Raw genomic sequence first — 26,166 nt, forward strand, 5'->3', positions numbered from 1 at the left:
AGGATCATCACTCCGGTGACTCCTTTGAACTCCCTCTTCTTCCTTGAACTAGCCTTGAAACCTTGGCCGTCATCTTAGAACAATTTCCCAAAAGCTAACCTCCCAAATACCTTTTTTAGTTTTCTTTTTATACCCCCAGGAATCGGATAAGTACACAAGCATGTACTTTGCCCGTGTAACTCTCTAGATGACTTCAAAACAACAATGATCCCTAGGGTTACATGGCCGAGTACATAGTCGTATATCTCTTTATATGGCCGTGTATATCTCTAGGTGACTTGCTCCACAACTCTAGAGTTTGCACGGGCATGTGACTTGGTGGCAGCACGTGTATTCCTCTGGAACATTGTGTTCTTAATTCTTGGATGTACACAGGCATGTACATGATATATACGGTTGTGTTTTTCTTTCGATTGAACCTAGGATGGGGAGTGCATGGTCTTGTAAATTGCCATTCTCTTGGACTATGTATTTCTCTGGATTTTCACCTTGCTAATAGTTGAAAGGTCCATGGGCGACTACATGGGTGTGTAATTGGCCCATGTATTCTTCTGAATGTTGTTTTTGGCTCTGTTTCACTCCCGATTTGGTCTTTTGGCTCAAGTTATGCTTATGTTTGCTTGAAAGTATAAATAGAACGAACTAAGTACCAAATCATTTTTAAAAACACTCTTGAGAACAACTTAAGTGCAAAAGATAATCAATAGAATGTGTATGATATGTCACTTATCAAACGGTCGCTAAAAGGAAAATTACCTTTTACAATAAACATTTGTCATTGTAAAATGAAAAAAGTGATCATAAAAGACTTTTTACCAACGTTATATAGCTGTGCACATTATCAAATTTGCTTTCATCCTAAAAGGTTCTTTTGTAATGATCCAGAAGCATTATTTTGTACTAAAACAATTTTGTGATAAAAAACTAAATGCTTGTGAAAACATCATTTGTACAAGAAATAATGTGACAAATAATTTACTTGTGATGGTAATGAGAAGTAAGAAATAAGGTAGGTAACTAGCATTTCTCATTGCAGTTGAGTATTACTTGCAATCAATATTCCTTATTATAATTGAGTATTCTTTCATGACCAAATTTTCTCATCACCACTGACTGTTTATTGCTACCAATATTTACCATTGCATTAATTTGAGTCTTACCTGCAACCAAATTTTCAAGTTGCAAGTGGGTACTTTTTGTCATGCCCCACGAGCAACAGGATGCAACAACCTGAAATCAACAATATCTAATATAGATACAAGGTAGAGTAATATGATGATACATAGTGGAAGTAACAACAACAATATCAACAACGATAAACATAAATAGAGCGGTTCACAAATGCACAAGGAAGCAACACTAACAACAACAACATAGCTTATGCACCAAGAGTTTAAGAGTTGTTTAGATATAAAACTATGCAACAGAGTTCTTTATATCCTAGTAAATCCAAGACTCAACGTGCATGACCAAAATAACATACATGAACTAAAATGATACACAAAAGATAAAACAGTAGTAAATGCTCAGAACGATGCCCACACAACCACACCTACTACCTGCAAAAGACTGGGAAGAGGAAAGAGAGGTGAGCAACTAACGTTACTTAGTGAGGAGATGTTAGTACAGCTCTAATAGAAATATACCATAATAATAAAATAAATCTCCCAATATGATACTTTAAAAATAAGATAATGTAACTTAGAACATGAATACATATAATAGCAAACTTTCATACAATGCAACAAAAAGATAGAGTAAGAAGGTATTTTACCTCAACTAGGGTTTTACAACTTCAAAACCACAAAATACTGAATATAGGGTTTCAAATTATGAACAAAAGCTAAACATGAAGCAAATCTTTGACCATAAAACACATAAATCAAAATAGTTCCAATTCTAAGTATAACAAAGTAAATAGCATGAGTTCCACAATAAGTAATTATAATACTAGTACCAAATTGAATTTATGGGAGACTACCCTCCTAAGAGTGACAGCTGGGCTTCGCCAGCTCACCACCAATTCGAAATGACACTACAAAGAAACACAATAGTATAAATCTCAAACTCAAAAGCAAGAGAACAACAACTCAGAAGAATACTCAACCCACAACACGCAGCCAGCATTAAATGGTTTAGAAACCTCTTGAAACCTTCGCTCGTGGTCGTGGCTAGGTCCATACCCGTTAAGGTAATCATGCCCCTGACATTAACCCATTGGTTCACTATATAGTGACAACGGCTACCCAATGAATATCCGGTTAGGACTCTACACTTCCACCTGAACTGGCCCTTATATTAATTAGTCAGTCCACTACGCCACCTCAAAAGGCTGGCCATGGACACTATGTATTGCAGTAGGGTATCACCTTACAAAATCAACAATAAGTGCAACTCCACACGGAGTACAATAGCCAACAATAACCAACATATACTCAAATAAATCAAGAATCACCATCCATTCCACAAGGGAATGATACACACACAACTCAAAAGAGTTTAACATAGATCACTACACAATAAACAACTTAAGTGTGAACCCGGAAATCTTTCATTTGAACAAAAACTTGCATAATAAAGGCATCAAGTAATAACTTATTTTAGGGCAATAAACATCTCAAAATCTCATTTAAGAAAGATAGAATATATAAAAATATAAATATTGGTAATATTCCAATAGAGTCAATCTTAATAATGCCACTCACAAAAATTGATAATTTCTCTTCCTAACAAGCTAATCCTTGTCTAACTTTTTTCCTTGAGCCAATTCTTATTCTCCTTTCCAAAGCACAACAAATAACATCAAAGATTAGTATAAAAACCCAAGCAAAGAAACCCTAGGTTCCTTCTACCAAACAACCCTAATCCACTCTAGGGTTTGCTCAAACTAAACCTCAGGTTACTAATGAGTGCTAGAGAGTTAGGTCTCACTCGAAGGTAAAGAAATAAAGAAAACAAGGAGAACTCACCGGTACTATAGTAACTCTAACCTAGGAGATGAAGGATCTCTCTCAATTCTTCACCAAACCAAAGATATACAACAAATCAAGACTCCGAACTCAAGATCCAACACAAACCAAGGATTTTCCCACCAAACAACCTCAAAGAAACACCACAAGAGAGAAAGGAAGAAGAAGGAGTAAAACCATACCTCCAAGCTCCTCAAAACTCAAGGAAACACCTTCACAAGAGGGGAGGGATGAGATCTCCAAGCTTCTAACTCCAAATCCAAGACAAGAAAAGAGAGGGATAAAGAGGGGAAAAAGAAGTTCTAAAGAGGACAAGATAAGTGATGAGTGCATTTCTATACATATTTCCATACCCTTTTCATGTATTTATCTTGTCTTTAAGCGTTTTATTTATTGTGATTCGGTGCTACTATAGGTATTATTGTGTATTTATGCAGGAAAACAGATTCCTATACAAAAGAGCAAGATTTGGCGCAATTATAGTGCTGGAAAGATGTGAAATTATAGTGTTCCAGGTGAAGCACGCTTTGAGCACGATTGTGTCTCACCCCCTGAATATTCCAGGCAATTTCTAGCAGGCGTATCACTATCACTATAGAAAAATAACTGTAGCTTAGTTACCACAACATTTACTTTAGTAAATCACTGTAGCAAAAGTCTGGAGAAGCACGGTTTGTGTGCTCCTAGCACGATCATGCTTAAGGTGTGTCAGGGGCGTATCTATGCTGGAATTTTGTGATTCAATTTTTTAGACAATCCAGGGATAATCAGGGGGAGTGGCACTGACCGTGCATAGGGCGTGTCTTGCCCGAAAACTGTGTTTTAAGTTAAATCTAGGGCATTCTTTGGGGCATCTTCTCTTCATTTTCCTTCCTTCTTCTTAGGGGTGGTTGCCAAGCTCTTCTCCCTTTACTTTTCTAGGTCGGAGTAGAGCTACGGTGCAAAATCGCTAGTGGAGCGGATCTAAGCCAGCGAAACTTCATTGAAGCATCGTCGGAGTGGTTGAGAAGAAAAGAGGGGAGTCTTTCATGCCTTCATTACCTTTTGTTTTCTTTAGTCTTTTATGGATTTGTAAAACTATGTGGGGCTAGCCACTCTCTGGTGCTATGGATCTATGAACTTGGATGTTTATGTGTTATATTGATTTACTTGCTTTTAATGTCTACAGAGTTTTATTGGTTTCTTGTGTTTAATCATGTGTTTGCATAACTTGATGTGTTTGATTTGAACAGTCGCTTAGGTAAAACTTGGTGTGTGGATTGCCATAGTTGTAGTTGCCTTGTGTGATTGCAAAACTCAATGTGAATGAAACACACAGTTACCTTAGCAAAACTTGGTGCATTTGAGAACCATAGATGCAACATTGCTCTTGAGCACACACAAGAACCTTAGGATGTACCTGTTAGGTATTGGGAGCAAGACCATTGCATGTTTCTCTAGGGGATTAGCCCGGACACTTCACTATCTCTGTGTATCTCACTTAGTTCCATTCCAGCCCTTACCTGTCATCTTTCCCCCCTTTAGGATCTAGTTGTAACCCTTTTACCAACTATCGTTGATTGGTTATACATTAGAAAATCAATTAGTACTTTGAGTGTAATCCCTGTGGTTCGACAACCCTACCCCTCATGAGGTACCACTGTATTACTTGTGTGCGACTCGTACACTTGTGGAGAACACATCAAGAAGGAAGAAAAAAGAACAAGAAGAAGGGAAAAAGAAAGATCTAAAAGAGGGGTTTTTAAAGCTCTAGAAGGCCCTAGAAACCCCACTATTAGGTTCCCGTCATGGGCTCCCTTGCTGCAGCAAGGGAGGTCGTGAGGCTTCCAAAGGAGCTTAATGGGTTCCCTTGTGCCCCTAAGGGAGGCCACAAGGCCTTAGGCCTTCTTTCATGGGTTTCTTCCCACTTCTTCTTGCCCTCACTTGACTCTAACTTAGATCCTAACACCAAAAGACAACCAAGAGAACTCACACAGCAAAGGCACACACAAGGAACAAGTCAAAAACAAAGCAAGGAAGTAGAAAAATGTCAAACTACCACAACTTTTTACAAAGAATATTTACCATCACGTTTGAGTATTTTTTTCCCAGTGTGTTTTTCCTTTTGCAAATGCCTTTTGATACTCTATTAATTATGCACATGTATTGCAATATAATTTAAATTCAATAGGTAGAAGTTTGCACAATTTGAACTTCCATCCAAGGTTCAAACTATAACATATTAATTTATGTGAAACAAAATTGAATTTTATAAACTAATACCAAATATTAATTCAATAGTAATTCAAACGGTCAAAGCATTCAATATTTACATATACTCCGCATACCTTCCCTCATCATAATTATATTTCCTTCAATTATCTTCATCCCAACTATCTTCTTCCCACTGTGATACCAAAGGTATAGGTATAGGTATATGTTATTCCTCTATTAATAAACAGATATAAAATTCGCACATGATCAAAACAAAGGCAATTAATTTTCATGTCTTCATCTTCCACGTGATCAAATACACATTCAAAAAAATGTTCTACTCCATTAACATACTCAATACATAATCTAGTAAAATGACTCATTTAAGACTTATGAATAGGCGTACACTAACTACTATGAAATACCATAAAATGAATAACTAGTTAAGATATGGCATACTAATTTGGTGGAGCATTTCATATGTGGAAAGACATTATAACAAAAATATTTAGTAGTGTACGTGCTTTTACCTTCAAAGAAAAAAAAAGCCTTGTTAGCAACATCTCTAAGTTAAAGAAAATTGGTAAAAACCTTTTTCATAAACTAGTGCGCTCAAAGAGGGAAACTTACGAGGTAAAAAGTTCCTTATATTAATCATACCGGGCCTTACTTAATATTTTAATAATGATGAACTTAAATTTGAGGACAGTTAGCATACAACCACACAAGAGAAAACCAATTTAACATGCGACAATAATATAAATAATTTTTTTTCTTTTACTTGTATACTAGTTGAAAATATTCACAAAATCAGCAATCGAAAGTGAGGACACTTGCAATCTATCAAAATCTCAAATTTAAAGTGTATGTAATAGCCACAATAACCTGCACTCTTTATTTTTGTGGCTAAAACAACATGTGATTGATGATAAAATTTTAAATCATAAGCTATGAAAACAAGCTTAATGCTTAGTGCACAACATGAAACATGAACCACACAACCCATATTGAAGCATAATAAGACTTTCATATGAATACTAAACAAAAATAAATTTTAATCTCCAAGACCTACAATAATCAAATCATAATTAAAACCAAAAGTCCCTAGTTTAACAATATGTGAACCAGTAACATGAATCTGTTAAAAAGAAATTAAATCACAACAAACAAATCCTAGGAAAGAAATCTAAATTAAGATCACTGACCAAAGATAGAAAATCAAAGAAATTACAAAATTAAAAGGAGATATATGACAACATGGATAGAAAATGAAAATACAAAAAAAATCATGTTTAAAAGCCATTTGATTTCCATAACATAAACCATTAACAGAAATCCCAGAAAAACATGCACAATTATAACAAAAAAATCAGTATGATCACAAAGAGAAATATGAATTTTTTCCTTTCCTAGAGACATGGATGCCTTGTGACTAACTGCATTAAAGGAGGATGGAGAAATAGTTTCTACATATAAGGGAAGGATAGGTCATGCCACGCCCCGAACCCATCTTGCCGGACCCAGCGCGTGGGCAAACGGCCGCAGACCCATAGGGCATAAACCCCATAAGCCTGCAAGGCCTCAAAACCTAATTCAGAGCTAGTAACTTATAACAAATCAACTGAGGAGGGGAAAAGAAAATATATATGAAAAACATGGTACAGAAATACAAGACAGTCTTACAGATACAAGAATCCAAAGTACAAATACATGTTTTCACAAATTTCAAGAAAATGACAACCCTAGTGGATCCATCCTAGAACTGGCTAAACATCACTAGTCTTAAGCACAACAACCTTAGAGTCCAAAACTTGAAAAGATAGAAGAGAGGCTGAGTAACTTGGTTACTCAGTGAGTAGGGCAAAAAGCAAGTGGAAAACTCTTAAATACCAGCAAAAATACTGAGAAATGGTCGTCTAAACATTTCCAAAGCATAAAATTACTCCAACCAGAAAATTTAGAAGCGTGTTTCAAGAGTATCGAATTTTCAGAATAATACAAATCTCTGAAATTATAATTTAAACAAAATGAAGAGTATAATACTCTAATAAAAGAATACTTCCATGTCAATCACAAAAATTTAAAACCTAGAATACGATCTCGAGAAATGCAACTTCAAGACAACAAAAAGTTCTTATCCCTTGCAGATAATCAAAATCAAAAGAACAAAGCGGAAAGTAACATATTTTAGTATATGTCTCCAAATTCATTATAGATGCCAGAGGTTATTTGTTTACCCTCGGTGACCCGAGCCAGACTAACAGAAGTCATTTATTTACCCTCGGTGACCTGAGACTGAATATCAGATGGCCGTTGATTATTTCACCGAACGAACACGGTGTGAAACTACAATCTTATTTTTCCAGAATTTTTTGTCGACAAAGTCAAGGTTTAATCCCCCACTGACAGGGTTGCATATCGCTCAATTTGAGACCAAAACATTCAGACAGATTTCAAAGCTAAAATACAGAATATTCACAAGTTTTTCCAAAAATACTCTGACAAGGTCCCCTTGAGTATATCCCAAGTGCACGGGTTTGTCGAAGTAATAATCCCGGGTGAGCGGGGTCGAATCCACAAGGAGTAGGGAGTAAAAACACTAAATTTGATTCTTAGCTATGTGAAAGATCAATGATAAGGAGTGTGATAATGATTCAATTCTCAACAGTAAAAGCAACAAGTAAGAGAGCAAAAGTAAAGAAGGGGATAAGGCAATCGATAAAGATGGGGTACCCGGATAATGCTCCACCTAGGATAATTGTTTCAAGTGCAAGAACCCTCTATTATGCTTCCTAATCAATGCAATGGTGAGTCGTGGAAATCCTTAATTACATAGTCCCAAATCTAAGGTCAACTATGCCTAACTCTATACATGTCCCGGAGGAGAAATCGAACAATCTCAACACCTCACACTCGTATAGAGTTGCAATGAGCTCTAGGGATTCCAAGTGATAAATCTCTTCCTAATTAAAGACCTAACCCTTTGGTCCAGGTGGAAGGTCCCTAACCACAATTATGCCCTAGATACTAAGATCACCTCAACGCTTCACTCCGTTGCACGCGCAACTAAGCCCCAGTGGAAGTTCATCCCTTAGACCATTCACTCTATTATAGCCGCAAAGAACTCGAGGAACGGAGGTAGAATCTATCACACCGGAGGGGAAAGGGGACGCTTTTGTACCTCTCGACTCACCCTCTCAACCCTCTCCAACCTAGCTTTGTCTAACGCTCTTAGTGTGTCACTCACTCACAAGGTTACCAACAAGAACTCTCAACCCTAGTGTCACTCTAGGGGAAATGTTCATACAATCAAGCATTCAAGTTTGGAACTCACAATATACATCAATTTATTGAAAACATAATAAAGAGGTTCAAAGAAACAAATACATCCTAGGGTTCACAATACCCGAGTACCCACTAGGGGTTTAGCTCTCCATGGAGCTAAGTACAATCAAAGAAATAGAATGTAAAAGCAATGAATCCATAAAGAAACCCCCTTGATGGTCGTGCCGATGGTCTTGTGGAGAGTCCTCTACTCGTCGCAAGGGATCTTTTGTCCGGCCTAGGATACACCTCGCCGGATCGGTGCCGACGAAAGCTCTCCCAATAACCTTCTTCCAAATGACGCGCGATGTCAGAGCTGTAGAACCTCTCCAAAAACCTAGCCAATACCCCTCAAAACCCTAGCCGAAGTCCTCTCGCAAGTTGGGGAAAAGATGGAGAAAAAAATACCAAAATCGGGGCTGAATCGGCTTTAAATAGGGCTGGAATCGAGCGACTACACGGGTGTGGATGCTCCACGCCCCCGTGCGGAATTTCCACACGGGCGTGGGTAATTTCCACACGCCCTTGTGGATTCTCTGAAACTGTCATTTTCTGCCGGCTTTGAACAGTAACTGCTACAGTGTTTGATACATTGATTTGCTACAATACCCTACTACAGTACTCTGCCAAAAAATACTCTCGAATCCACTTTTCATCGAGGTAACATAAATGGGCACATGTTTATGCCGTGGATCGCTTTGCTTCTTCAATGACGGATAAGTTGATGGAGATCTTGTTCTATGTGCATAAGTCGGAATGCTCGAGTGTGACTGCCTTTGTGCCCCTCCAAATGGATGTACCCATTTGAATACGAGGAGGTTGGAACACACTCTAGCATCTCACGCCTGACCTATATCTTCGCGTTTGAACCTTAGTAAGATTTCCTCCAAAATCTGTGCATTGTGATCCACATTGGCTTCTTTCCTTCATAATTGGTTTCACAACCCTTCCTGCATAAAAGTAACATAAAAACACACATATTAATGTAAAAACCCAAGAAAAGTAATGCTTAACATAAGGAAAGAATGCTTCGCATTCAAATCACACAAGCACTTATCATACTCACACAAGCAAAAATACAGAATTTCAGAATCCCACTCTAGGGAAAATAACTGAATAAACAGAAATTATTTTCAAAAGTATATAAATGAATAAATCGTCAAATAAAAACCAATCACCCTAAAAGTTTACACTCTCAAGGTCTCAGCATAATATCAATTCTAACATGTTTCATTTCAAAACACATAACTCCAAGATCATACCAAAAATTGCAAAGTTATTTTGCAGTACTAAACTTAGGACAATCCTGAATATTTTTCCTTGTCAAATAATTCACAAAATTTAGTCTCCAGAAGTGAGAAAAATCATGCTAAACCTGAAGATTTTCTGTAGAGATATTCTCTTGTACAAGTCTTTTAATAGACCATAACTTCTAATCTACACATCCAATAACTTGAAATTTTGCAGATTGAAGGTCAAGGTAATAAAGAATATTTTCTATAGTGAGCACTTTGTCTCATTTTACTAATTAAGTCTAGAATTTGTCTATAAATCCATAAGTCCAAACAATATTATTTTTGGGACATGCAAAATAGAATGGATCAAATAAATCATCACAACTTTTCAATTTTAATCTTCTACAATTTCCGCCTCTATGACCTCCGAATTAAGGTCACAATTTCCACTCAACTCATTATCATAACTTGCAAATTAACTCTAGTAATTCCAAGCATGAAACTTACAATGTAAAGGTCTCAAATATGTATGGAAATATCGCAATAACCCTTGAAATATTGTCTCTAAGCTCTAAGCCACCAAATGATCTACTTTACTTCCAAAGTGCATCCTTATAATTTCAGTAACAATATCATCAAGGAGAGGCTATCCCCATCCTAGACAATAAATCAAAACATGAAATTCAAGACTCAATCTTGCCTCATGGTTGTAATACAACATTTCTCTTGACTTACTCACTTATGGCATTCACCCATGTTAACATTTCTTCCAAGCACCTATGTCTCACTTGGACATCAATTCAACATTATCTAAAATCAACATACATCCTTCAAAACATATATGAAATCCACTATACATTAACTTAATGAACTTTGATCTTATCATCATACAAAAACATGATCACAAAAGTATCGCATAAGAATACATAGATCTTATAAACAAATGGATGTTCAAACAAATATTTAAAAGATGATTGGATGCTCAACACAACCATATTTTCAGAAAATTCCAAAAATAAGGACACAAATAAAAATGAAATGTTATACATAAAATATCAGTAGATTACTTACAATATTCATAACAAAATATCTTTGAAGGCTAAGTTTAGAATTTTCTACATATTCAAAATTCATATACAAAAAGTCACTTAAAGAATACTATAAAGTTTCCAAAACATAGCAAAATTCAAAATCCAAAAATGATCAAATATTCCTTTAAATGAAATAGTTGCACGCTCCCACTATTAGGAGATTTTGAATATATAATTGAACAATATCAGAAAATTTACAATTAAAACGTGTCAAAATAATAAGTGTGGATTACTTACATCATTCCACAACAAAATAAGCCTGAAAAGGCTAGAACATCAAAGTTCTTCCATCAAAAGTTAATCACAATAAGTAGCTCATAATTAACCTCAATGCCAGGGCCATAAACACCAACACACAAGTAAATCGGGCAGGTGTGCTACAGTGATAGCTACAGTAATGTTGGCCCTTAATTCCTCACATATATACATATATCATCAATCATGTCTATCATCCATCATGTCTCTCTTTTATTTCCACACACTAGCATGCTCAACAATTCCATATTGAGAGTATTACATTGACAAAGGCTATAATTACATATCCAATCCACTTCCATGGTTTTACCCATCATTTCAATTTTATCAACAATGCATCTTATCATAATTGTCAATTTAAAACAAGTTATCAATTCGAAGACATAAACCTAATTTTCCCCCTCCAATATTAAACTAACCTTGAAACATCATGCAACAACAACCAATGTATACTATATAAAGTAATTATCCCAATTATGATTTAACATTAGTTCAAGATCACCTCTAATATCAAAGATGCAATAACACCAAAGCAACTCACAAACTTTTCATTTGTTTACCTAACATAATTATCATGTCACCTCACCCTTAAAATGTCTTCAATCCTAGATCATACCACTCAATTCCTCTGGATTCAATTGCAACTCATATTACCATTTTCATTCTTGAACATTCATGCTTTTGCATTGTTTTACATAGGTTTCCATCAATGCCTTACTTTTTAATATGAGCATACATCAAAAGTAGGTGTAGAGAATATAATGCCTTCTTTCACCAATGTAACAATCTATATTAACAATTTCACACACACCTAATATAAGCATATATACCCCATGCCATTAACATTAATATACAAAAATCTCACACATAGCACCATCTCCAACAATCCATAAACTCATACCATCATATTCTAACAATCAATTGGTCATTGCTTACATATTGTCCTTAAAAGCATTATATCAAACACTTTGCATGCATCAACCAAATTCCATCTCATGAATTCCACATAGGTCAAGAATATAACCAATTTTTATACATCATTTATCGAGCATTATTCCTCAACCCAAATCAACTATTCACCATATATAGTGAAAAAGATTCACACACCTCTCTTTGCATCAAACATGATAAACCTCCCTCCCAAAGGTCATTAGTTTTCCTCATCAACAACATGCCACAATTATCAAGTTGACTATGCAAAACAAAATGAGTTGGCAAATAGGATAATAATGAGTCAACATTTATATATATACAAGCCTTGAACTTCAATAGAATCATCAAATAAATTCTTGAAAATCTCTCATGTAAACATATTATGATAATCCATCAAAAGCTAATCAAAATTCCAATATAATAAATTACATCAAAACAACACCAAATCAAGCAAATACATGATGAAAAAGTCGAAATAGATCAAAAGGAAATTTGGTTAGCCCACTCACCTTTCTTCCTCATATCCTTCTCACTTCAATGGATCTAGGAAAACAAAAGAGAGGAGATGGAGACCAACCTAGGGTTACGATCAACAAAAGCAAAGAGATAATTTAAACCTAAGGGAAATTAAAGTATTTATTTACCTTTAATCATTCAAAAGCTGGGAGAGGATGAATGGAGGAGAAGCTAGGGTTCTTAGCTCAAGGATGGAGGTGAAATGGAAAGGAAAATCTGAGATTTTGAACAAGTTCTCGGGCTACTATAGTACCAAATGCTACAGTGTTGGGATGAAAACTGGGTTATAACAGGTCATTTATTGAAACAAGGAACCTACTTTCTAAAAAAGAGATTTAGTGCATGCTAAGAGAATTAAACTTGACATTCGAGAGAAAAAAAGTGTTAGTTGGATATATGAAAATTTGAGATACAACACAACACAACATAACTTTTTTTATCACATTTTGTTTTTTCAAATACAGTAGGAGTACAACATCAATAAAGTAATTAATTACAACATAACTTCATGAATTTTTTGTGACTCGAAAAGCATGGTATAAAAATTTTGCCAAGGTACATTGCAAATGAAAGACAAAGCTATCCTCTAATAAAATAAAAATGGTTAGAATGCTATTACATATCTGATCTCAATTGTAATGTCTGTCACTTTGTTGTTGACTGAGTTTGACTGGAGAGTGGATGCCTTTGACTAAGTTGACCGAAATAAGCGACAACTGTCCCCATTTGTCAGTTTTTTTCCTAAATATGTGGATCTGGTCAGCTGTTTTTGAGTTGGAGCTGCTTTTAGAGAGCTTGGTCTGAAGGCATGCTCTTCTTCAACCTTGAAAGCTCTCTCTCTTTCTCCTTGGAAGAAGAAGTCTAAAGCTTGGACTTTGGAGGAAGGTTCTCTTTCGCTGGCAAGCTTAGAGGCAGGTGTGTTGCTCTTGTGTTGGAAGTTTTGATCTTGTGAGGCTGTTGGTGCTTTGATCTTGATTGCATGCTTCTTCTCCCTTGTTTGAGGTGGTTTTGATATTCTTGTGTCTTGTTTGAAGCATGATAGTAGGCATGATTTGTATTTATCTCCTTAGCTTGTTTTAATTAATTATGTACGCATGTGTGTAGCTTTGATCTTGATGTTGTATCCGCAGTCGTGGTGTGTGTTTTTATAAATTTGCATTTGCTTTTGTGGACATAATCATGTAACCATGCTTTTAAGTTTACTTTTATATATATATATAGTTCCATACATCTAATGTATAGTTATAAATATATTCATGTATGGTTGTGTGTATATATATATAGTTCCATACATCTAATGTATAGTTATAAATATATTCATGTATGGTTGTGTGTGTATATATATATATTGAAGCCTGAGTAAACTCTGACTATTTGTGTTGAGAAAATTCTATCATACGGGTGATTTTATCTCTGAGGTTTTCTGGGTATGCATTTTATAGTCGATTCTCGGTTAGCTTAAACCTTAGTTTTCTTAAAAACTTTCAGTTGTTAGTATATATTATGTATTAATTCTAATCATGCTATTGAGCTAGATTTATTTATTTATTTGGAGAGTGAGTGCAACATGGTGATTGAAGGTACTGTAATGTGAGCACACCTCTTCCATTATATTTTTGGACCTTACTTTAATTAATTTATGGTATAGATAATTCTGTATGTTTATTTATATTTCTAATATTTAGATGTAGCTTTTTTGTATTATCTTTTTGAAATTAATTTTCATATACCCTTGTGAAATTGTATTTTTAGATATAAATATATTTGCACTTACGTTAATCTGTCCTTCTGCAAAGCATGCTGCATTATTGATCTGCATTGTTGATTGAATCCTTGTCGAGTGAACTTGGGTTTTAGTTAAAAGTTTTAGGCCCAGCCCAAGACTTATTTATGAGTGTAGTTTATTTTGTTGGATTAGATTGTTGTAGCGAGCCTTAGTTTGCGAGATTTGGTGAACCTAACTTTGTAGCTCGGGGCCAGGTAGGCTCTCGCACCCACAAAATTTCGTATTTCTGACATTTATTATTTATTTAATTATTTAATTATTTTGTAATTTAATTAATTAATTAATTTACTTGTTACTTATTTTAGTTATTTATTTACTTTATTTTCTGCATTATTTCTTTGGTATTTTCTCCTCGCTTTTGTACTCTCAGCACTTCGCTCCCCAGAGCGGGCTCCTTTTAGTCAGTGCAGTGCTACCTCTCGATCACTGGCTCAAGATCCGGCTTCTACTGCTGATATTCTCGTTCTGTTCCGACTTCACTGTCGATGATCCAGCCTCGTGCTGTTGATTTCTATTATCAGTCAGGGAGATGCGTACGTCTATTTTTGCGTATTTTTTGTCCTTTTGATTATTTCTGTATTCTGAGCATCTTTCTGCATTTCTGTCTGGAATAATTATTCTGCAATATCTATATTATTTGTATTTCTGTGATCCTATTGGGCCCTTGTGGGTCATGCACTTTGTGATTTCCTTCTTTCGCAGGAGAAGACTAAGCCTATGATTAGGGGTTAGCTTGGAGTCGTTTTTCAGTCTTTGGTCGTAGACCTTGTAGTGGAACTTTCCTGTGTGACTGAGACTTGTATTATGTCTGTATTTCTTCGTTCGCATACTGTATCTGTGGAACTGTTTTCTGTTGGGCTGCTAAAACTCATATTTGTGTTATCTCTATTACTGTTGATCTATTTGTAGTTCTGTATTACTCTTTCCTGTTCTGCTTGTTAGGGTTGACTCTGACCAGGTCAATCTGAAGCCTTGCACCGAATGGAACTCAGCCCTGTTAGATGCGGTCGATCTGTCAACTGGCCCGGCCGTGGGGCTAGGGCGTGACATAAATAAAAAGTAAGAAAATTTTTCAAGGTTATTTCCACCCAGAATAACCTTTGACATTTTAGATTAGGTTAAAAAATGATATTTTAACCTCTTCACTCATACAAATCTCTTATATAATCTATATAATTAAATATTTGATAAATTAATTAATTTTAATAAAAAATCTTGGTTTCTATAAAAACAAAAGTATTTTTTTATATAATATCAAATGATATATTGCAAAAAAAAAAATTTGGTATAAAAATAAATCAAACACATCTTCTCAAATTCAATATTTTGATTAATAATTTCTATGTGGTTTGACTAATAATTTTCATTAGTTAATTATGACCTAATATTTATTGTTTTAGCTAATGAAAAAATAATTTAGCGAATTATGAATGAAAATTTAATTTCATACTTTAAATAATTTGGAAATTAATTATTAAAGAATATATTTTAAAATTATATTAAAAAATATAATTATCAACAAATAATATTATTAATTATAATAATTTAAATGATGAATATTGAAAATGAGAGAAAAATTCATACAGAATTATATGTTAATTCCTTTAATGCAAAATAAACATATGATGGTAAAAAGAATATATTAATTTTGTAATTTTTTACTCAATACTAGTGCAAATTAAATGTGAACAATACATAAAATTTTGTATTGTCCGGAATATCAAATCTAAAACAGTACAAACATTTATATTGTAACTCAATCATTTGACCTGTGCTGTTCTTATTTGTGAATCAAACATACCAAAAAAATGATAGGTTAAATTGAGAATACACTCTTATAGAGAGAATGGAGGTGGCTTGCTTGTATTAGCCATTAATGTGGAGTGACAAATGGAGGAGATTAGGAAAAAAATGGATACTCTCGTACAAAAGAAAATAGGGGTCTTGACTCAGCTCAGAGAAGAGGGAGAAAAAACAAAAAAATGGAGAAATTAAAGTTTTAAAATTAAAAATATGTTCTCTAAACTAATTTTGACGTCTAAATAAAGAGCAGAACTGGAAAGTTCACAATAGTTTCCTTCAAAGCTTCCAGAGATATGAAGAAATTGGGCAATTTTGGTGAAGCATGGGAAATTTTGGTGATTTTAACAAACTTGAAGTGCTTTAAATAATGTTAGCAAAATTTGGTGGAGGGGTATTCATACATATTTCTAATTATAAATAATCACAAATCGAGATTATATTATTATTATTATTATATTATTACAAAAAAACTCTTTATAATTGTAACAAAATCTTTTAATTCTAATATCTTTAGCATCCTTCTGTCCATAGTAATTTAATATCATACTACTTATATTGATAAACCTAGATCAATCTAATCCATTCAACTAGTAAGCTTGGAAATTTTTAGCCCTGTACTATAGGAGGATGTTTTTTCTTTTCATATAAACTAATTTTCAATTAGAGCAAGTAAATAAATATAAATCAGAAATATTTATTTTTAGATATTTATTCCAATTGATTTACTCCCATAATTTTATATTAACTGTCACATTTGAGCTTTATAAATATGAAGACTATCATTAACATTCTTAAAATTTAATAAAAAATTATAATAAAATAGTTTTACTTTTATTAGAATTTATTATTATTATTAGCCTACACATCTCTCTTTAAACAAGGAGAAATAAAACTGAAAAAGATGATTTTTAATGTTTATATAATTTTTAAAAGTGATAAATAATTAAAAAAAAATTCTAAATATGATTATTAATTTAAAACTGAGAAAGTAATATATATATATATATATATAAGTGGAGAATGGTGGGGTAGGGTAAGCTGTTGGATGATCAACCAACGGCCAGAACTTATTTAGAAAACACCAACGCCCCAAACATGACTAGAAAACACAAACTCATATATATAAATATATAAATATAATTATAAAATCCCAAAAAAAAAATAAAAAAATATCAAGCAGTCTGTTCACAATTGCCAACTCAAAATTAGCACGAGTTGGAAAAAGAAACCACACTCGTTCAAACCCAAGACCAAAACGAACACTCCTCTCTTTTCTCCAAAAACTCGGCTCATTTCCGGATATTCCCAGACTATTCTTACCCGCTATAAATACCTAAACCCTCATTGTTTCCTTCGTCACGTCCACGCTCTCTTCTCTCCATCTCTCCTTTCTTCTCCGCTTCGCCATGATCTCCACCGTTAATCACGCTGCCGTCGCCGTCCCCGGCGTCAGCCTCGGCCTCGGCCGGCCCAAATCGTCCCCTCCTGCGCGCATTCCCTCCGTGGCATCACCGTCCAATCCATCCTCCAATATCTCCCTCCCTCTTCGCAAACCCCTCTACATCTCCAATCTCCTTAACCCTCTTGCCGTCCGGTCCATTCTCCGGTGCCATGCCTACGAGGCCAACCGCTCGGAGATCTTTCGATTTCAGAGAGGACGCTCCGGCTGAGGCGGAGGAGACGGCGCGCAAGGTGAAGATCGGACTATATTTCGCTACCTGGTGGGCTCTCAACGTTGTTTTCAATATCTACAACAAGAAGGTGCTCAATGCTTTCCCTTACCCGTGGTTGACCTCGTTACTCTCGGTCGCCGCTGGATCTCTCATCATGTTCATTTCTTGGGCGACGCGCGTTGTGGAACCTCCCCAGATTGACTCTGATTTCTTGAAAGCGCTTTTGCCAGTGAGTATCGTTTGATTGTTTAAGGGATTTGATGGTGATTTTGGTTTCTGATTGGTTTCTGGTTTTGGTTGTGTGAGTAGGTGGCGGTGGCGCACACGATTGGGCATGTGGCTGCGACGGTGAGCATGTCCAAAGTGGCGGTGTCGTTCACACACATCATAAAGAGTGGTGAGCCGGCGTTCAGTGTGCTTGTCTCAAGATTCTTGCTGGGAGAGATGTTTCCATTGCCAGTTTATCTTTCGCTGATTCCAATTATCGGCGGGTGCTCTCTGGCTGCTGTTACTGAGCTCAATTTCAATATGATTGGTAAGTATTGTATGCATTTCTTGTTTTGATTGTTGATTTTGGATTGAGAGTTAGTAGTAGTGCAAGGTTTGGAAGTCTGATGCCATGAGTGCTGATTTTGTTTGTTTGTGTGGTAATTTGATATGGTTTTGAAGGCTGTTTGATGGATTCTCAATGCTTTGTTTGTTGGTGATGACTATTTAACCTTAATACTGTTATGCCAAAAGCATTGCATTTGTTCTGGTCTAACGTATGTGTGCCATTTCTCTCGCATGGTATCTATTATTGCCTTCTAAGCTACTTTTCACAAATTAAGCTTAACATAAGCCTATTCAAACTTGAGTTTCTATTACACCAAGATTAGAAGTCTTCGCTTAGATTATATTGGGCACACACTCAATTGATTTTCATTAAATTTGACTTGGCCAATATCGAAAATGCTACTATTGAACAATTGCAGCTTATAGCAATTGGACACTTTTACTGGAGTTTCCCTACTGAGCTGGGCATCTATTTCTTTGCTTGTTTTCAAGTCTGATTCCTGTTTGACCATGTGACATAGGATTAGCCAGTTGGAAATAGGTTGATCTTATTGCTGGTTGCTCTGTTTCATATGTTCTATATTTAATTCATATTTTGAAAAATGTTTAGTCAATGATATAAACAACTGCCGTGCTAAAGTTGTTGCTCTGATTCATATGTGGCAAGACTCGCAATCTGGAAGTAGCTTGGGCAATTCTATGCCCTGAGTTCCTCGACCATGTTTCTGGATGCATTTTCTTTTTATATATTTTTGTCTTGATTTCAGGTTTCATGGGTGCGATGATATCAAACCTTGCGTTTGTTTTCCGGAATATATTTTCTAAGAAGGGAATGAACGGGAAATCAGTTGGTGGGATGAACTATTATGCTTGCTTGTCCATTTTGTCACTCCTGATTCTCACGCCATTTGCGATAGCAGTGGAAGGTCCACAAATGTGGGCAGATGGTTGGCAGCAAGCACTTTCAAACATTGGTCCCCAGTTCATTTGGTAAGCAGAAAAAAACAACTTGGTTTTCCTTTTTGGCTCATCTAGTTGTAACCGTTGTGTTAACACGTGTCAATTCTTCACATGATCATTTTGTCATCCATTGCTGGTTACTCAAGATAAAATAAAATTGAAACATCGTGCACGTATCATCATAATTGATGTTCACATCAAATTTTCAACACAACGTTTTGCAAAATCTTTAGAATTGTTCATTGCATGATGTGTAGTTACCTTATTCTACTTCCTCATGTGGTTTATCCTTCTTAAGAGAAGCATCATGACATGCTGTAATGAGGAAACGTTTTTTTTTCTTTTTTTGAAATTTGGTCATTGCACTGGATTTGTTGACCAAATAACACGATTTATCTACTCTGAATTCATGTGATTTGAACTTTGATAAGCCTAACATGAGCTAGATTGCACATTTAAAAGAACCTTTATTCCTTATGCTTGATGTCTTTGATCAATTAATTGATTTTGTGACTTTTAACACCTATGCTTAGGTGGGTAGCAGCACAAAGCGTTTTTTATCACTTGTACAACCAGGTTTCCTACATGTCATTGGATGAAATCTCTCCCTTGACATTCAGCATTGGAAACACCATGAAACGAATATCAGTCATTGTCTCTTCCATCATTATTTTCCACACTCCTGTTCAACCTGTCAATGCACTTGGAGCCGCTATTGCCATCTTAGGAACCTTCCTCTATTCTCAGGTAATTTCATTGAATTGAATTTGTTGAATGTTTAACATGATGGTTCTTTCCTGAACCGGAACACAAATAATGCTGAATACATAGCTTGGGAAAATAAATTTTCATTAGAAAACTCATATCATCTATCCTGAAGTATACCATCCTTCTAATTCAGACAATAGTCTTACCTTTTACTGTATACTTTTCTTTGAATTATTATTTATTGCCTTCCATTAAGTTGAATATTATGCCTTACACAGCAAAGAAATACATAAAAGGCAAGTATACCACTAGTTATTGGCTGTCAGATGTACACAGGGCTTTGGAAATGTAGATTTGCATCACTGTATACTGATTTTATCGGCTATTGATCATTATATTAACAAGCTAGCATTGTTGTGATTGTTTGCAGTCCAAGCAGTGAGGACTTGAGAGGCATTTGGTGATTTTACTGCTATGAGCTTGAATCCAGGGAACTTGCTAGTTTTCCAAACTTTTAACTTTGCTGTCGACAATAGCGATCTTGAGTTGAGCTTTAGAATGAACTAAGTGAGAGTACAGCTTTCCATTTTTATTTGTTAATTTTTTTGACTCTTTATTTAAATGGTATAGTTGAGCCAAGGTTTAGGTAGTAGCAGATATGAACAGTTTGAGGGATGAATGTAATAATTTTGCCTAATTTTGATGATGCGGTCAATAATACAGGATGTTTTTCTTATTAGATTTTATATTTGGCAACATTCATTACATTCTAGAAAATTCTGGTGTCACATTCTAATTTCCTTTCGGGACCAGAAGAAAATTCCACAATATGTTGCCTGTTTTATTTTGTTATCCAACCTAGAACATGCACGACTGAATTCCTAAACATAAAAATTGTCTTTTACCAAATATAAGAGGCAGAAAAAAAAACACTCACTATTTATTCTTTTTTTAATAAATATGTTCATTAGTAATTTTAAAAATTATTAATACTAACAAATTATTATTGTAATTTAAAAAAAGTTTATATTTAAATGTTGTCTGTGTCACACCCACCCCTTCTACCGAGGTAAATGTGGTACCCATCAGTTAAAATTCCTTTTAACCCGGAAGTCGACACCTGCTTTTTAAACAAAATCGGACCTACAAATCACAATTTATAATTTTTTTACACCGACTACGAGGTTCAAATAAATAAATACAACAAATATAATTCCTCAAATTTTGCAGTACAACCGCTACAAGATCACAACAACAATAAATAGAAAGAAAGGAAGGGGGAACCCACTGCAATCCCCGGACTCAACCCCTGACTAGCTCTATACTCAATCGAGGCAATCTAGGGTCCTCGCTCCTGCATTCTGACAGACATTCGGGTTGGTCGGTAGTGGCTTAATAATTTTTAAATAATTAAATATAACGTACATAAAGCATATAAAAAAATCAATTTTTCTCAAATAATTTTTCCCAACTTTCACAAATACCGAGTATTTTTAGAAAAAAATACAACTTTAAAGAGCTTTTTGAAACTCAAATTCAACATAAATCAACATCAATTTGATTTTCTCAGAAAACACAAATTTTGTGAGAGATTGCCCTCATCACAATTCAAAAAAATAACATAAATCTCAAATTCAAAATAAAGCAATACCCAACACTCACCCAGCATAACATGGTCTAGAAAACTCTCTAAACCTTCGCCGTGCTACGGCTAGGTTCGAGCCGTCGAGGAACTCATGTCCCATAGCGTTGACCCATCGGTTCACCCGGTCGGTGACCCCGGCTACCCGATGAATATCCGATCGGGGCTCTACACTCCCACCGAGGCGGCCCTCGTAGTGTCGGCGGTCGACACGCCACCTCAGCAGTGGCCGTGGGAGACCGCCCTCTGCGATGAGGGATATCACCAAAATAAATCACCACAATAAACATAACTCCACTCGGAGTACGATACCCATCCATAATCATAAATCAATAATACCTCGGCCCTTTTACACAAGGACAAGATAAACACATAAGCAAAGCCCAAACTTTTATTACAAAATAATTTGCAAGTCCCAACACAAGAAGCAACATGGAAATCCTTTCCTTTCAACAATTCAAAATTTGTTTCAAGCCTAGGATTTCACCAAATCAAATATTTCCACAACAAGTCTCAAGTTTCATATAAAATAAAGATTTCACAAATTCATGGATACATATATCAATCACAATTTCCATGATAACAAAACAAAAGCCAAATGAGACATCCAAGATTTTCTCAATAAAAACTATCATTCACCAAAATACTAGAAAAGTCCAAATCCAGGACACCATTCCTGTACTAGGAATGAAAACCAATACCACAAATATTGTCGGTAAACCATTTTAATACGCGCACAAGATTTCACAAATCATTCCAAATCAGAGCATATGTAACCATCCAAAAATAAATACATGAATTGAATAATTAAATCACATATACATGTATTTCCACTATTCACAAATCACGTATAATTATACAAAAGCCGGTGTATCAATACGGTTATCATGGCACATTGTAGGAAAAAAATAAAATATAAGTATATTTCAACAATATACGCTAATTAAACATAATAAAAATAAAAATAATTAAACCATTATTTTCGAATACTAGCCATTAAATAATTATTTTCAAAAATAATAATTAAATAATTATAATTAAACCATCATTTCCAAAAATAATCATAATTATCCAATAATTTAAATAATAGCCACTACCAACTCACCTGGTGTCCTTGAGTTTCTTAATAGGCCCGGGAACTCCTCCCGAGCTCGAACAACACCCTAATGTAATAATATAATAAAAAAATAAATAACACATTTAAACTCAAAATAAAATACAAAAATAATAATAAACTCTCTATTGGGTCCACTCACTCCAATCGGTCCAAACCTGACCTTGCATAATCAAATTGGTCTCCAATTGCACTTAAGCCCAACTCAATTTGGACTGGGACCATTCTCGGACCAACCTCGAACCATCCTCAATTCCACTGAACCAAGCTCAAATTCACTGAACCAAACTCAATTTCACTGAACCAGGGTTTAATTAAACCAACCAGCCTTGAACCAACTCAATTCTTATACAAAATATATTGAACCAACTTGGTTCAGCCCAAAAACCCTTAGCCCAACATCCAAACCAAAACCCAAATCAACTTCAACTAATTCAATTCAACCAAACCATTCAAGTCCAACCACACTCAACTTGATTTAATCAAACCCCCGACTGGGATCAATTCAATTAAAACCCAACCAATTCAATTCTCATCAAACCCAATTCCAATTCAATTAAATGAACTTGGTTAAACCAAATCAAACTCAACTCAATCAATTCAATTCAACTCAACTCAAATCAATTTGGGCTATAAACCCAACCAATTCCAATCCAACCACAGCATCATTAACACCTTAATCATCAACTTAATTAACTAAACCAAACCCTAATATCGAGTGCTACGATGAATTACTACGATAGAAACCGAAAATCTCATCCTCCATTCAAGCTAGATTCATCACAAATACTGATGATTTTTTTCAACACAAATTGAAGCAACAATCATCTATAACCATTAAACATGTTTTTTTCCCTACTCAAATCCATCATTATCTTCATCAAATCCATCAAATACACATATATACATGCATACATACACTCATTCATCAAAAAATACACCAAGAAAAGCTCTTACCAAGTAAAACCATCCCTCCCATGAGCTCCTCCGACGATCTCCCATCCCCCACCTCAAATCTCCCATTTTTTTCTCCTCATTTCTTCATTTTTTTATTTTATTTTTTTCTTCTCAGGGTTCTTTAGTAGCACAAAGATGGAGAAGAAGATGAACAATTTCTCAAACCCTAGATTTTTCCTCTAAATTACATTTTCAGCCAAAATTCACTTTCAATCCCTCCAAATATATTTTCTTACAAAACAGTCCCTGAAAAACTCACCAATGATCCCTGAATTATGAAATAGTATTCTCAAAAGGTCCTTTCAAATTACCCAACGGTCCCCAGGTTATAACACAACATTTTTTTAAAAGATCCCTTCCATCTTACTTTTCAGTCCTCGGTTTCCATAAACATTTCATGTCCATCCTTTTCATTTATTTTTTAACCCAAAATCTTTTAAAAACTTTTACATTTAAGTCCTTGTTCTTTCCACTTGGGTTTCTCACCAAAATTACTCTGTACAAAAATATTACTGCAACTGTAGTAATACCCTGAATATATTTTTCCAGTAATTATCCAAAGGTTCAGGGTATTACAATCCTTCCCCCTTAAAAAAATTTCGTCCTCGAAATTTCTTAGCATGCATCAATCTGATATCACTGAATTTCATTTACTGGTTCCAAGATCTGTTTCTCTTGCTACAAATATACTTAATAGTAAATAATCACACTGCAAATCACTATATATCAGTCAACAAACAACATGCCAAACACACTTCTTTGGCATCTTCAAGTCAACTCATTTTAGATAAATCCAATTCCGACAAATATCTCAACACATGATCCTGATCACAGTACACTACTCAGTTCTTTGTCTCAAATGTCAGAACCTACTATCAGTCCTCAATCCCAATATGCAACTTAGGTTTTAACCCGATTGGAGACTCTAAATACTTCTATTGGGCCCTTAACTTTCTGTCTAATCACTACTAAACCTCTAAGTCTAAACATGACTTCTAAACTTAGGCTCAGATCACAACCCGTGATCTCTACCAACCAGGGATATCTCAACCTACAGCTCTGATACCAAAAGATGTCACACCCACCCCTTCTACCGAGGTAAATGTGGCACCCATCAGTTAAAATTCCTTTTTAACTGGAAGCTGACACCCTGTTTTAAACAAAATCAGACCTACAAATCACAATTTATAATTTTTTTACACCGACTACAAGTTCAAATAAATAAATACAACAAATATAATTCCTCAAATTTGCGGGTACAACCGCTACAAGATCACAACAACAATAAATAGAAAGAAAGGAAGGGGGACCCACTGCAATCCTGGACTCAACCCTGACTAGCTCTATACTCAATCGAGCAATCTAGGGTCCCTCGCCTCCCGCAGCTACTAAAGACATTCGAGTTGGTCGGTAGTGGCTTAATAATTTTAAATAATTAAATATAACGTACATAAAGCATATAAAAAAATCAATTTTCTCAAATAATTTTTCCCAACTTTCACAAATACCAAGTATTTTAGAAAAAAATACAACTTTAAAGAGCTTTTTGAAACTCAAATTCAACATAAATCAACATAAATTTGATTTTCTCAGAAAACACAAATTTTGTGAGAGACTGCCCTCATCACAATTCAGAAAATAACATAAATCTCAAATTCAAAAATAAAGCAATACCCAACACTCACCCAGAGATAACATGGTCTAGAAAACTCTCTAAACCTTCGCCGTGGCTACAGCTAGGTTCGAGCCGTCGAGGAACTCATGTCCTTAACGTTGACCCATCGGTTCACCGGTCGCTGACCCCTGCTACCCGATGAATATCCGATCGGGGCTCTACACTCCCACCCGAAGCGGCCCTCGAGTAATCGACCGGGTCAACACGCCACCCTCAACAGTCGGGCCGTGGGAGACCGCCCTCATCGCGATGAGGATATCACCAAAAATAAATCACCACAATAAACATAACTCCACTCGAGATACGATACCCATCCATAATCATAAATCAATAATACCTCGGCCCTTTTACACAAGGACAAGATAAACACATAAGCAAAGCCCAAACTTTTTATTACAAAAATAATTTGCAAGTCCCAACACAAGAAGCAACATGGAAATCCTTTCCTTTTCAACAATTCAAAAATTTGTTTCAAGCCTAGGATTTCACCAAATCAAATATTTCCACAACAAGTCTCAAGTTTCATATAAAAATAAAGATTTCACAAATTCATGGATACATATATCAATCACAATTTCCATGATAACAAAACAAAAAGCCAAATGAGACATCCAAGATTTTTCTCAATAAAAAAACTATCATTCACCAAAAATACTAGAAAAGTCCAAATCAGGGACACCATTCCTGTACTAGGAATGAAAACCAATACCACAAATATTGTCGGTGAAAACCATTTTTAATACTGCTGCACAAGATTTCACAAATCATTCCAAATCG

The 26,166-nt window shown here is 35.2% G+C and overlaps 1 protein-coding gene and 1 long non-coding RNA gene across 2 annotated transcripts; both read left to right on the forward strand.

Annotated features, from left to right (window-relative positions):
• The first annotated feature begins 14,765 nt into the window (after positions 1-14,765).
• On the forward strand, positions 14,766-15,190 carry LOC120269216. Its single transcript, XR_005539102.1, has 2 exons — positions 14,766-14,835; positions 15,005-15,190. It is a non-coding gene; the product is annotated as an uncharacterized LOC120269216 (long non-coding RNA).
• A 2,267-nt stretch (positions 15,191-17,457) lies between these two features.
• LOC120268396 (glucose-6-phosphate/phosphate translocator 1, chloroplastic-like) lies at positions 17,458-20,747 on the forward strand. Its single transcript, XM_039275823.1, is given in 6 exon segments — positions 17,458-17,748; positions 17,750-18,007; positions 18,088-18,313; positions 19,101-19,323; positions 19,827-20,040; positions 20,432-20,747. Coding segments are annotated over 6 exon segments (1,170 nt in total). The 5' UTR covers positions 17,458-17,511; the 3' UTR covers positions 20,444-20,747.
• The last annotated feature ends 5,419 nt before the right edge of the window (positions 20,748-26,166 follow it).

This window comes from Dioscorea cayenensis, chromosome 9 (genome assembly GCF_009730915.1).
Source record: "Dioscorea cayenensis subsp. rotundata cultivar TDr96_F1 chromosome 9, TDr96_F1_v2_PseudoChromosome.rev07_lg8_w22 25.fasta, whole genome shotgun sequence".
Classification (NCBI taxonomy): Eukaryota; Viridiplantae; Streptophyta; class Magnoliopsida; order Dioscoreales; family Dioscoreaceae; genus Dioscorea; species Dioscorea cayenensis.